This window comes from Rhea americana, unplaced genomic scaffold (assembly GCF_003343005.1).
Source record: "Rhea americana isolate MKP2758 unplaced genomic scaffold, rheAme1 scaffold_276, whole genome shotgun sequence".
Taxonomy (NCBI): Eukaryota; Metazoa; Chordata; class Aves; order Rheiformes; family Rheidae; genus Rhea; species Rhea americana.
Window position 1 is genome coordinate 975,230 of NW_028186397.1, and position 14,140 is coordinate 989,369.

A 14,140-nucleotide genomic window follows, 5' to 3' on the forward strand; every position below is an offset into this window, starting at 1 on the left:
AAGGAAGACGAGGAGATGAGAGCCTGCGTGCAGCAGCTGCAGTGCTGAGGGAGCTGGGTTTGCTTAGCTTGGAGAAGAAAAGGTGAAGGGGAGACCTCTTTACTGTCTAAAACTACCTGATCTGAGGTTACAAGGAAGATGGAACCAGATTCTTCCCAGAGGTGGCAGCTTTGGGGGAAGAGGGGGGTGTTGGAACTGGCCCCAAAGCCAATCCCAGCATACGTGACCAAAGGAGCTGGTGCTCCCTGACCTGGCCCCGATCCACCGTGCTGCTGACCTTTGTGTCACCTAGTGGGGAGCGGGGGGGGGGGGAGGGTACCCGAGCACCGGAGGGAGGGCTCTTTCTGACATTCAGCTTGGAAGTGGGTGCAGGCAGGCGGGAGAGCCTAGATCCATTGGGTAAAGTCGTGACAGATGCCAGCAGGGCACCCAACGACAAATGAGATGCATCTGAGGATGCTGAAGGAGCCAGCAGATTTCATTGCACAGCCACTCCCTGACATCTTTGAAAGGTCAGGGCAGACATTTTCAAGAGCAGGAACAAGGAGAATCCAGGGAACTACAGGTCCATCAGCCTCACCTCAGTCCTTGGGAAAGTCAGGGAGCAAAAGAAAGTGAGTGGGAGCAGGTAGCGTAAGTTTACCCGGGGCAAACCATGCCTGACAAAGTCGGCTGGCACTGCGGGTAAGGGGAGAGCAGCGGATGTTACATAACTTGACTTAAGCAAGGTTTTTTGATAGAGTAGCCCGTAGTCTCCTTAATCACCAAGGCAGCAAGATACGGACTGGCTGAGTGGCCAATCAAGTGGTTGGAAAACTGACCGAGTAAAGCATTGTGATGGCCAGCTGGCATCCTGTAAGTAGTGGCATCCTTCAGGAGCTAGCGGTGAGACCAATCCTGTTCAATGTCTTTATTAGTGAGCTTGTGGACAACATCAAGTCAYGGGGAGCAGTCATTTTGTTGTAGGGCAGGGATGCTATTACAAAAGCAACTGTTAAATCCCCACTGGGGCTGACTGGTCAGAAAGCAGCTTTACAGAAAAGGACTCGGGGTCCTGCTGGACAAGTTGACCTGGAGGTAGCAAGATAGCCACATGGCAGAGAGAGACTGATGCATCCTGGCATTACCAAGAATAGAGCCTGCATGTTCGGGGAAATAAATTTCCCCTCGATTTGGCACATGAGAGACTATCAGACTAACTGCACCATGTCCAGTTTTCAGCTCCCCAGTACAAGACAGATGGAACCAGATTCTTCTCAGAGGTGCACAGCAGTAGGACAAGAGGCAACAGACACAAACTGGAACACGGGAAATTCTTATTAGATATTACAGAAAAAAAACATTTACCATGACAGTAGTCACTGGAACAGGTTGCCCAGAAAGGTTCTGCAATCTCCATGCTTAAAGGTGTTCAGGACTTGACTGGATATGGCCCTAAGCAACATGATGTAATTAGACCTGCTTTGAGCAGGGGGTTGGACTAGATGACAATCTGAGGTCCCTTCCAGCCTAAAATTATTCTATGAGATTCCCAGATATTTCCATCCCATGTTTCTGGATCCCAATGGCCCTGAGAATCCAGGCATCCAGGAGGCTCTGCCCTGCCACAAACAACCCAAGAAACCAAGGTGGGTAGGAGGCCTTGCTCAGCCACACAAATCCCAGAAAACCCAGTCATCCAGGAGACCCTGTTCTGCACCACACAGTGCTCTGCTCTGTCCCATATATCTCAGGAAACCCAAGCAACCATGGAGGCCCTGCCACATGGAACTCTGGTGTCCCCATTAGCCCCAGTCTGCCCCTGCCAGTTGTCCCCTGCCCCAAAGGGCCTCCAGATCAGAACAACCCCACACTCCCTATAACACCCCCCAACCTCAGGTAACAAATGCAGCCCCAGGGAACGACCCTTCAGACCCTGARAACAGCCCTGGCACCTACAGAACAGTCCCCCACACACCCAAGTTGTCTCCCAAGCCTTGAGAGTAGCCCTATGCCAGCCTCCTACAAGGCTCCAGATGTCAGCAGCAGCAGCATGCAGACATGGACACCAGCATCACTGGTTCCCATCACTCTGCAGTTTGGTCCCACACCCTCTTCCCCATTCCACACACACCTCCTGCTGCTCACTGAACCATCCAGGAAGGAAAGGCCTCTTTGTAGAGCAGATGGTTTGACCTGGGCGTAGACCCCAAAATCACATGAGTTTCATAACTAATTCCTGGGATGAGCTTGTCTGGGTGACATTCCCTCATTCCAGGATGTCCTGCTCTGACTTTGTATCTGCAGCCCCCATAGAGGATACGGAGCCTGATGCTAGAAGAAAAATATTTATTTTATAAACACAACTTTCTTCAATCCTCATTGCTTCAGGGCCTTTTTTTTTTTTTGGTAAAGTATAATCTGAACAGCTCTATGCACATGTGTTTCATGTATTTATACCCTGAAAAATACCCCTGCAAACTTGTGCCACTCACAGCGACCCTTCTTGCTTCACAGGAGAGAAAGAAACAACAACAAAACAGCAAAAAAGCTGGGGCAGAAAACTGTCCTCTCAGCTAGACRTACGCACTGAGCCGTGTCCATCCGAGAGATATGTGTTACTCCAGAGGAGACCCCACCAGCTCCAGGGGAAATGATTTCACTTGAGTGTAAACACATTGCTCTACAGTGTTTCTCACCACTGGCTGAATTAGACAGCGCCCTGACCGGACTCATGCCACCGCATGGTCCCCGTGCCCAGTCCTTGTGGACAGTACCCCAGAGGATGCTAAACAAACTTTTAACAGGTGGCAAGCAGTCTTCACTTCAGACCTGGGCTGCCATTTTCTAGTTCAATAAGATAGTTAGATCTAGGGATAGAATGGCCCTTTGGAGACAACGGAGAAAGGGGAGATGCCTTTTTGAGAGAGGTGACCACAGTAACACAGTCCATGTGTCCAGAGCAATGGCTCTGCGTGTTAAATCAGAGTCAGCGAGCAAGCAGTCCCCAAAGGAAATGTTTCTTCATTCAGTCTGAGACCTCCCTCTAGTCTTTGAGAAAAGATACAGAGACAAGCAGGGTGAGACAACCTGGAGTCAGGGGTCTGGGCTGGCATGCCAGGTGACAGCCCACCTCTAGTCATAGGCATCATCATCATCATCAAAGTAGGAGTCATGATCAAGGTTATCTGACTCATCGTCATACAGAAAATTGTCTTCATCAAGGTCATCATCATCATAGTCTTCCTGCCACTGTGGTTCACATTCCTCATCTTCATCTTCCTCTTCATCTGTGTCAGGGGAGTCAGGTAAGATGGCATGTTTTGGCCTGTTCAGAAGGAGAGCATCAGAACAGAGGCCTTGCCCTTGCCAGGCTGCAAGCAACAACCACAGCCCAGCCCCATGCCAACCTCACCCTCCCACCACTATCATTTCAGCATCCCCAGCCGAGGTCAGGCCTGAGGAACACAGCAGCTGCRCAGGTGAATCTCAGAGAAAGTGATTCAATGGCTTTATCCATGCATGCTACACAGGGCTGTGCCAGCAAGCCACCTGTGGCTGGGACAAGAAGCTACTGTCTGCTAGTGGCTCTGGTGTCTCAGCCTCCTTGGAAAGGACTGGAAATCCTGCCCTGAAACTGAGTCTCTCTCAGCTGAGAGAAATCGTTTCTTCTTGCAACCCTTGGCACATTGTTCAGCCTTTGGGAACCCAGCAGCTGTCCGAGGGGATCAGTCACAGTGGGATAGCAGACACTCTGTTGGCATTCCTTGGTTTAATCCATGCGTCACACACAAATGCTTGTTTCATCTGTTTTGAACTCTTCACTTTTCAGTCATACTGAACCCTGCTGGCTAAGTGCTCTAAGACAGGGACACAACAAACCAAATCTCAGTTCTCAACACTGAGTTATCTTACAGTTGCATCATCTCTTCCCCTTCCCTTCCCTAAAAGATCAGGCCCTTCCATCTTGCTCCATGCATGTTTTTATTCTTGCTGCTCTCATCTGGACACCTCCTAGATCTCCAATATTCCTCTGAAGAAAAGGTGGGCCACTCTGCAGCAACCCAACAGAGCCTGAGTAGAGCGACATCCATCCCTCAGTCGCTGGCAGACCCAGCTTTCTTCAACCATACCCACATACTAAGCAGAAGTTTCACTGAGCTCCCTACACCACTATGTCACTTAGGTTGTTATATCAAATCCCAGCACAGGATGCAAGTAACTGGTATCTGATATTAACTCTTTGGCCTATCAGTGAACACAGGAGACAACTCTGGTCACCTGTTTTTCTTCTGCTCTTACTCACCCTAGACAAGCAGGGGCCTCAGCAGGTACATTTGAGATTTTCACCCTACTCTGACCAGGATCTGCCAAAGTCTGGAGCCCAACACGGAAATCCTGCCAGAGTGAAAGAACAGCCAGAAGAGACACGTGATTTGGAATATGCTTTCTGCTGCAACCCCCTTCCATACACACATGCATGCTCATGGCACTGTGCAGCACCTCAGAGTCTACCCCTTAGCTGATGAAGCACCTTTCTAAGTTTGCCAATATCAAACCCCAAGATGAAAATACACTGGGATAAGAAAAGCTACCAATATGAACGTGGACTTCACCTGTGTAGAGTGCCAGAGAATTGCAAAGAGACGCTCTTGGATCCGGTGCGCCAAATCCAAACCAGTGCGGAAATGCTCGGCTTTCAGGAGCTGGAGAGAGGAGGCCAGATCCTGACACTGCAGCAGGGTTTCCTCTGCAATTCAAGGCCAGTAAAGTCGTATTGCTCCTCACACTAATCAGCAGAAATCAAGTCCCTTAGCTCTGACTACAAAGCCACAGCCACAACTACTCAGGTCCCTTGTGCACACATTCCTCTTCAGAAGGGAACGTGTTGAAGATCCTCCTTACTGCATGAAATCCTCCGCCCGAAACCAAAGGACTCCCCACGAATGACATGAAGTAGGCACAGATGGGCCAGAAGACATAAGCTAGCACCTGCTGGGTGCTGATGTGTGTCCTACTGCCTCACTACAGAGCTGCCACCTTTTGAATCAGACAGCAGGGACTGTCAGTCTCTACGTAGAGAGGCTGTGGGACTTACCCAGTAAGATCTGCAGAGTGTTGGTGTGCAGCTCTAAGCTCTCCGTCTGCTGTTCTATGATGTCCATCCTCTCAGTGTCCTGGCTATAGTAGCTGTACACGCAGGAGTAGGCCAACACCTGAAACAGCACAGAGCACATTGTAAGCACTCTCCTTCAGTTTTGGAGTGGGCAAATGAAGTAGCATCAAACTCTTCCAGACTTTACTGACAATCAATAGCTGACAGAAGCCTGGTCTACAGTGACAGTCCAGCAATCCACTATGCGTGCTGATGGCAATGCCAGGCCACCTAGACCTTCTTGTAAGACTGGAAATGAACATGCAATTATTTTGTGCTGAAGTCTGAAATAATGGATCGCTCCCAGCTCACAAGCCATCGCAGGAACACAAACTGCAATTTTTTTTTTGTTTGCAAACTGTGAACAAGGGCAACTCTGACCAGAAGGTGGGAAGCCCAAAAATCCAGCATGAAGAACCCACGCATTGCTGGGCAGCTCAGGTTGAACTGAAGTGGCAGTGAACTGAGAACACCRAGCCTGGAGGCAAGCAGAAAGCACATGTAGTGCTACACAGGCTGCCCAAGAGCACAGGACAAATGCATTTCAGTAAGTGACAACATCCTACTATAACAAGTGACTCCTAAAGTCATCCAGGCATCCAGCAGAAATACAACTACTGCTTCTATTTAAAGAAATTAGTCTAGCAATGCCATCAGCAGCAGCAAGCAAAGGTGACACACACCCTGGCAAATACAGGGACTACCACAGTGAGAAGACGAAGCAGAGTCAGACACCTTCCATCCATATTGTGTGCGTCTCTCCCAACATCAAGCCTGCCTGCACAATCAAGGTATGTATTGCACGGGTGCATTTTCCCACCTCCTTCTACTTTTCAGAGGACAGGACATCGCAGGCCTATCTTGGCACAGGCTCACCGCATGCATCAAGTGGCTGCACTGCTAATCCTTCATAATGTGGCTGCCAGGGCATGCACAGGTAACTCAGTGCTCACACAACAAGTGAAGGCGGGGGGGGGGGGGGGGGGGGGGGGGGGAAGGAAGGATCGTAACATGAGCATCAAGAGGGACTTCCTAGCTGTGACACAGCATCAAGAGAGCTTTCAAAAGGTAAGTGCCACCACTGAGGCTTTTCATATTGTAATGGGTCAAACACGCTTTACAAAAAGTGGGTTTGTGCTGATTCCACAGACATCAGGTAAGCTCCAATCCTTACTGGAGCTTACCAACTCACCCAACTGCGTCAGAGTGCCTAGCTCAGGGTGACAGCAGTACACATAGGCTCTTTCCTTCATGCTGCTGTTTCTCCCCACAAGCTTCTTCTGTCTCACCTTGTTAGAGCACAGCAAGGTCTTCACAGCGGCACACCACTTGCTTTAGGAAATCATAAAGCACACCAACAGATTGAAGCCTAAACACCAGCTGACCCGTTGCCTGCTCTTACCTTCCGTGCCTGTTCCAGCACTTTGCAGGCATTAAGAACAAAGGTCAAAGTTCTAATTTCTGGCGTCTCGCTGATGGAAGAAACCCTGTTCCTCAGACTCATGGCAAATTCCTGCAATAACCACAGGTGAAAGAAGTTCATTTGCAACTCTACAAGGTATAAAATACAGAACCTGCCACACAGATAATTGCTAAGCACCTTCAAGTACCCCAGAAAATACAGGCAGCAGGAGAGTAATTACTCCACCTAGCTACAGCATCTCCAGTGTGCTTCTGTTTGTGTTTTCCACTTCAATCTTTTGCAGTATCTGAGCTCTAAACAGAGTAGTCTTCACACCCTTCTTTGCAATTGTTTCATACTACTGCATCAGTCTTGAGTGGGCAAACACCAGAAGCCAGGGCTGTGCTCAGTTTCCATAACAGAACGGGCAGAAAAATAAAAGCAAGCCAGCAGCTTTATCTTAGGCCAGAGTAAGGGTCCTCATGTACATCTGAAGTCTGTTTATCAGCTTCAGGTGAAGTGCATTGACACAGAGCAGAAACACTGTCCTCCTCACCAGAGCTAAGGCAACAGATCTGCAGCTGCAAGTAAAGTGGGAGTCCTTACCCTTGCCTGATGATGAAAGGTGCATCTCTCATTGTAATCTTGGAAACGCTTCTCCTGCCGAGCTGCTTTGCTCACCTGAAAGGAAAGTTGGAAGTAACCTGTTACAACTTCCTTCAGCTGTCAGGATCATCCAGGAGATTGCTACCACACATACAGATCTTGACACTACTATCAATAACATAGGCAGGTGAACCAAGTAAAATTCACAGCAAGGGGCTCAAGATCCTTACTGTCTATCTGAGAGGCCAGGTGCATCTGAACACACACATGAACTGCTGGGGTGCAGCAAACCACTCACCATAGCAGAGCAGTTGTAATAATCCTTATGTGTCGGCCTCCAGGGCTTGAGGCAATGCCAGCAGAAGCCATGATTGCACTTGGCACACGTCATACTGTACAGCATTGGAGGGGGAAGAACAGAAACCACTCAGTCCCAACAGCCTCTTGCAAACACTTCCTTTCAATGCTCCCCTAACACATGGGGCTCGAACATGCAGGCCCAGCCCCCCTTTTCGCTCAGTACTACACACTACCCCATATGCATTTTTAAACCTTTTTCTGGAAGCAAACAAAGAAAGACCCTCAAACCTAAAATCAAACCATGAACAAACACTCTGTGTCTGAAAATGAGCTGGGAAAACTGGTAGTACATCTCACAATGCAGACCTGTCAGGCTCTGGAGGGTGAACTAAGCATCCTGCAGTTTGGAGCGAGATCCACATGAACATCTCACCTCTTCCTTCAGCAATGCAGTATCCCACCGCACAGCCTGGGGGCCAAACATAGCCTTGGGGCCACAAAAAGTGCTGCTGGGCACTAAGGCCTGAACCACCTCAAGACAGGAAGAAATGGCAGCTCCTGAGCCCTGGCCTCAAAGCTGGAAGGTGCTGGAGGTGTTTCCCTGGCCAAGTAAAAAGCTGCCACAGATCCACTCCAATTCAAAACATATGCCGATAGTTAAAAGAAATTGCTTGAAGTTACAGAAATAGGTTAGCAATAAAGGAAAATAAAACAGTGCTGAGATCTCCAACACTCTAACCTGTTTCTCTGTATGTCTACAGTGAATGCTGATAGCAGACAAGTGTGTGCTAAAAACAGTACTCCAAAATGAGTTTTGGTTCTACCACACAGCTTTCGAGGGATTCAACTCTGAACGCTGGGAAACACTTTCCTTCTCCTAGGAATTCAGCACAGTCATTCCTCTAGAATTATAAACCAAATCTGCTACATCTCTCACTCAACAGACAAGAAAAAAAGCACGTGATGAATTATGTCTTTGTGCCTTTCTGCCCCCAGTACCAAACAAGGGTGGATACTCACTGCAGACAGCCCTCATTTTTCTCTATCTGAGCGTGGCAGCTTGGGCAGTGCTTGGAAATCAGCTTAGCCAAATGTTTGCTTTGGGCTTCACTTGTCATTCCCTCATAGTACCCATCATCATCCACCCACTGAGACATGTGGTTGCAGCTAGCAGGGTAATGAGCCTGAAAGAAAGAGCCAGTCAGCCATACAGAAGCAATTCCATCCAAGACAGCATTGCCCTGTGACTCAGCTCAGCCTCACCTCTGGGAAGCTACAGTTGAAACAGGATATCCAGGAGCATTTGGAACAGGCTTCCCCATAGCCAAGTCCATCCTTACAAAGGATCTGATCACAGCCCTGCGGGTTGGTGCACCATGTCAGGTTGGAGCAGCACTCGACATAGCCTCTGAGAAGGGCTTTTTCATACTGTAACGAGAAGCCAGGGAGAAGATTCAAGGAGGAGAAGCTGTATGGACAGACCTTTCAACTGGGGTCTAGTGCTTGTGGCTTCTGTACCTAATTCAACAACTGCTCACAACACAACTGCACTGAGTTAAGCTTGCTTTTCAACTCCTTTTTGTAAAAGGTCTTTTCCTTTCCTTCATTTCATATCTGGAAGATGTTTCACAGAATCCTAGAATCACAGAATAGTTGAGGTATGAAGTAACTTCTGGAAATCATCTAGTCCAACCCCTGCTCTACAACAAGTTATTCATGGCCATGTCCAGTTGGATTTTGAGTATCTCTAACGATGGAGACTCCACAGCTTCTCTTGGGTAACCTGTTCCACGCTCACGTTCAACTATCTGTTCTCCARTACCCCCAAAACCTTTTTCCTGCAAAGCCGCCTTCCAACAGGTTGGCTCTTGCCTGTCCTGATGCATGCGGTTACTCCTCCTGAGGTGTTAAGACCCTACACTTCCCACTGCTGAACTTCATGAGGTTTCCCTCTGCCCACTTCTCCAGGCTATTCAGGTCCCTCTAAATGGCAGCACAGCCCTCTGGGCTATCAGTCACTCCTCTCAAATATATATTACTGCAAAACTTGCTGAGGGTGCATTCTGTCYCATCATCCACGTTATTAACAAGATGTTCAACKGTGTCAGCCCCAGTATGCAGTCCTGGGGGACACCACTAGTGACTGACCTCCAGCTGGACTTCATGTTGCTGATCTCCATCCTTTGAGCCTAGTTCTTGGTCTGTGCTTGGTTATTCTAGCATAAGGACTGTGCAAATACATACAAAGTGGAAGAGAGTTTAAAAGACACGATGTGACCTTTACAAGCCTCCTGTGAAGATTTCTGCATACCTGGAGACCTGCCCTAAAGCCAACAGGCATGGAATTTTTTCCTCGTGACAGTGGTCAAATTCTAGGACAGGTCACAGAGCTTGGGAGACCACTATCCTTTGAGATACTCAACCCTAGCCTGGACGCAGCCCTGGCAGATGTGTTCTGACTTTGCTAGATCCATCCACGCTGCTGGCTCTGCTTTGAATGCAGGGTTGGACAAGAATCCTCCAGGTATTACTGCAGAAGAAATTATTCTGTGACTCTGCATGTGACTCTCTGAGGCAGGAAGCTTCAGCAATTCCACTTGTGGACCAGAAAAGGAAACAAATGACATGATTCAGCGAGCGCAGAGCAACTTGTTAAAAATGGTCGGGATTACAGAGAAACTGCAAGATTTTTTGTGATATAATTGTTATAGCAACAGGATATTAAATCTTGCTCTGCACTGGACGTTATTACAAGATTTGCACAGCCAGTAAGAACGGGATGCCCAGATACGTGCACTAATTCCCTACGCGTTTCTTACAGAAAAGATAAGAGATACATAGAAGGAAATGGTTTCTTGGAGCTTTTTTGCCTAATTTCGTTGCCAGTTTGCAGGATTAAAGGAAAATGGCAAGAAAGAAATCTTCAGAGGACTACTGTTCATTTGTCCTGTGTGACTGGTCAGATAGGATCCTAATGACAGTAACAGGCTGGAAGAGAAGAATATTTATGAAGAAGAAACTGCTAGTGGAGACCCACCAAATAACAGAGCAGTGAAAAAACAGATGAAACCCATTTTGTCCAACAACCAACAAACACAGTCTGTCATGCAACAGCCACAGCTCTGCTGTTAGAAAGAATGAGGGAAAAATAGAATCTGCCCCAACACAAGCAAATTTTGCTGCTTCTGCTGACTGAGGACCAGGGCAAGTAGAGCTCAGGAAACTGGGTTTAAAGATATTAAAGAAATCTTCACTGACATTAAAGAAACCTGCACGTTAAAGAAACCTCTAGTAAAAATTAAGTCTAATGTAGTCAATTCTATCATCTTCACAAAAACCTGAGCTACTCAGTACCAGAAGCTGATGGAAGAGAAAGTACACTAGGGTCACTGATGTAAGGGTAAAATTAAATCACCCAAATGCTTTCTCTTCTTCTGAGCCAGATTTTAGAATTGCTTCAGCACACCAACATACAATACTTATCGTGAGCTACTCTGCTACTACAGCTCTCATTCGGTCCCCAAATAACGTGTCCAAGGCACTACTTGCTGGAGAGATATTTCGATATAATACGACCGTGCTCTTTTGCTGATAATATGCTTTCTCGAGTATCTGCTATTGACGATGGCCAGAGACGGAAGGTACCACTGGGGAGATGTCTGGTTGGCCTCAATTCTCACACTGCCAGTTTTAGCAACGGGAAGGGGAAAAGTAGCAGCAAGAATACCCGCTAGCGCTGACCAAAACAAAACCCATCAAACGGCCACTTCTCACACTTCACCTTGGCTATGACCTCTTCAGAAGAAATGATGGAACGGATGAAGGCTGCAGTTGGCTGTGCACAGCAATCAGAAATGGGACAGGTGCATTTGAGGACCATGTTCTGCTCAATACGAGTTGTGAGATACTCACTCCAACAGGGCTGTGAAGGCAAAAAAAGGACAGATCAGAGCTAAACAGGAGCTACACCACCTGAAGAAGAAACCCCAGCCCTAGGAGCCCATCCCACCAAACACAAAACCACCACAAACCATCATTAAGTACTCAAAAACACAACAGTGAAAACAGACGGAACAAGGGCTGAAGGGCGTTCAGAACCGAGGAAGCTGAAAAGAGTGAAAACGCTCTACAAAAATCATCTGATAATAGTTTTAGAAAAAAAGCCAAAGCCTAGCCTTTCCCTTCCAAGTTACAGAAGCCAAACGCCCCAGGACCTTCACCTTGCAGCAGTAGTGCATGCAGCAGAGGGTTGGTGGGCTCTCAGCAGGACACAGCTGGTTCATACACACTGGGCAGTGTGTTCCTGGGCTTGGAGGGTGCTGAGCATCCTGCACTTGCAGCCCTGAGGAAATGAGCAATGTCTCACAGTCCTCCATATAGCACTGGATCAGGAAATCCACATTCCACCTGCAGTGCATGAGGAGATGCTGAGCAGTATCACTTGAGATGCTCAGGGTATCCTGGACTTGCTGTACTGTCTGGTTCATGAGCAGCTTTGCCTCCTCTGGACTAAGAGTGTGCCCCATCGGCACACGCAGTGTTGCCATGAGAAACTCCCCCGAGCTGTCTACACCAGGATCCAACCTGACGTGGAGAAATGTGTGATTTCTCTAGAGCTGAGATGCCATGATCTCAGYTCTGCACATCCCTCCAGACCCAGTAACGTGTGTCCTTACCGACATAGGGAGCCTACGCTGTCCTCATCCAGAGGTGCCTCTGATGCCACGCGCTGGAAAACCACATGTGCTTGGCCCCCAAGAGGCGTTGTTGGTTCAGCCAAGACATATTCCAGGACCTGGGGCCTCTCCTCCTGGCGCTGGAGGTAGCCCTGGTTCAGCAGGTACAGGACGCAGGACAGCACGTCCACGCTATGGCAGCAGAAGCTCAGGAACTGCAACCCCGGTCCAAACTCGCCCTTCCGGCAGGCGTCGATCACCTGCGGCAGCGGGGGAGCCCGCRTTACGCTGCAGCCCACTGCCTGGGCGGCCCCTCTCCGCCCCCCGCCGTGCCGCCRCCCTCCCTACCCTGAACACCAAGTTGTCGATGTGCAGCTGCTTCTCCGCCTTGAGGATGCGGGTGACGAGGCAGCAGAGCACGTTCCTCTTCCTCTCCAGGGCGCTGCCGTCAGCCAGCTCTGCCCGCAGGTACGTCTGCTGGGGCAGCAGCCTCAGGTGTCGGCCCGAGGCCCGAGCCAGGGCYGTCCGGTTCAGCCGCAGAGTGCCTRGAGCGAGCGCCRGGCCCAGGGTCAGCCRAGCGCCGCACCGGGCCCCGGTGGAGCCCCCCGGCACGCACGTGCCCAGCGCACCCGCCCCCGGGCCTTCCACCRCCGCTTCCACCCGCCTCGCCCCGACCCCTGCGCCCACACGCAGCTCCGAGTCCCAGCCGCACAAGCGGCCTCCAGCCTGCGCCCGCGGCGGCCCGGACCCGGCGGCGCGCACGGGCCCAGGCCCCAACACTCGCCCCCAGGCAGCGCCCCGAGCTGCAGCTTCTCGCGCACACCCAGGCCCTGAGCTTGAGTCCCGCAYGCRACCCCAGGTGCTGGCCCGCCCCAGCACTCCGCGAACGCCAGGCAGCCCAGCCCAGCACCCCGGGGCTCGGCCCTCCCGGGCCCCCGCACCGCTGCCCCAGGGGGCCCCAGCCCCGCGCTCACCGCCCTGCGGGCAGCTCTGCACCAGGATGCCCTCGCCTTGGGTCAGCGGCGTCAGTGCGTGGCGCACCAGGTCCACGGGGAGCCCCGTGGCCCGCAGCAAGGCGTCCACGGCCACCTCCTGGCAGGAGGGGACACGGGAGGGCAACGGCCGGCCACGGAGGCCCCCATCACGAGCCCCACCAGACGAGGGGGTCCAGCCCCACACGCCGCGGTGACCTCGTGCCGGCGGGCATCATCTCTGACCTGCACCCCGCCGCGGGCCCCGCTCCTACCTCCGTGCCGTTGAAGTGCAGCAGCACGTACATCTGCAGCGTGGACACRTGCAGGATGCAGTCCCCAAACTGCAGCTCGGCGTGGCCCAGCCACGTCCACTGCAGCCGCCGTGGCTTCGTGCACTCCCGGCCCAGCCGGCTCTGGCCTGCCGGAGACGGCATCAGCGCRGCAGCCGGGCCGCTCCCGCCGTACGCCAGGGCTCGGCCACCTCGGCCCAAACTGCTGGAGGGCCCAGGCCCCGGCGAGCCCCCGCGCTCCCAGCGCCCCCGCACTCACTCTGCTGCCAGAAGTCAGCAAACTCGGCCAGCGGGGAGCTGATGGCCGCGGGGAAAAACCTCCCGGGCTCGTCCACGTAGCACAATGGGGAAACGGGCCAGCAGCGCGGCGACAGGAGCAGCACCTTCACCTCCGGCGCCTCTGCCAGGGGCGCCTCCCCCAGCACCTGGGCGCAGAGGCACGACGGGGGCTCGGGACRGGGCCCGCGACCCCCGCGGGAGCACAGCAAGGCCCCGGCCCCCCTCCCCGCTGGGCCGCTCACCTCTTCCTCGGGGCTCTCCAGGCCCGCGTCCAGCTCCAGCAGCTGCTTGTCCTGCTCCTGCAGCCGGAAGAGGTAAAACTGCTGCTGGAGCTCCTCCGACTCGGCCAGGTCGCTCAGCATCTGCTGCGGGAAGCGACTGGGGAAGCACGGCCCGAGCTGCTCCACGACGGCCCCTTCCAGCCACGAGGGCCCCTGCRCCAGCAGCCGGTCCCCCAGGTAGTACCTGCCGCGGCCACC

The 14,140-nt window shown here is 51.5% G+C and overlaps 1 protein-coding gene across 1 annotated transcript in view; it reads right to left on the minus strand.

Moving 5' to 3' along the window:
- Nucleotides 1-2,314: 2,314 nt before the first annotated feature.
- Nucleotides 2,315-14,140, minus strand: part of CUL9 (cullin 9) — a 29,526-nt gene continuing 17,700 nt past the window's right edge. The window contains exons 26-42 of the mRNA XM_085308438.1: nucleotides 13,904-14,138; nucleotides 13,642-13,807; nucleotides 13,365-13,510; nucleotides 13,093-13,210; nucleotides 12,467-12,663; nucleotides 12,119-12,378; nucleotides 11,663-12,026; nucleotides 11,224-11,364; nucleotides 8,706-8,870; nucleotides 8,463-8,626; nucleotides 7,441-7,534; nucleotides 7,143-7,217; nucleotides 6,537-6,647; nucleotides 5,078-5,195; nucleotides 4,596-4,729; nucleotides 4,286-4,377; nucleotides 2,315-3,307 (exon numbers count right to left, since the gene is read on the minus strand). Coding sequence (XP_085164564.1) covers nucleotides 3,115-3,307; nucleotides 4,286-4,377; nucleotides 4,596-4,729; nucleotides 5,078-5,195; nucleotides 6,537-6,647; nucleotides 7,143-7,217; nucleotides 7,441-7,534; nucleotides 8,463-8,626; nucleotides 8,706-8,870; nucleotides 11,224-11,364; nucleotides 11,663-12,026; nucleotides 12,119-12,378; nucleotides 12,467-12,663; nucleotides 13,093-13,210; nucleotides 13,365-13,510; nucleotides 13,642-13,807; nucleotides 13,904-14,138 — 2,773 coding nt within the window. The 3' untranslated portion in view covers nucleotides 2,315-3,114. The remainder of the gene's footprint in view (nucleotides 3,308-4,285; nucleotides 4,378-4,595; nucleotides 4,730-5,077; nucleotides 5,196-6,536; nucleotides 6,648-7,142; nucleotides 7,218-7,440; nucleotides 7,535-8,462; nucleotides 8,627-8,705; nucleotides 8,871-11,223; nucleotides 11,365-11,662; nucleotides 12,027-12,118; nucleotides 12,379-12,466; nucleotides 12,664-13,092; nucleotides 13,211-13,364; nucleotides 13,511-13,641; nucleotides 13,808-13,903; nucleotides 14,139-14,140) is intronic.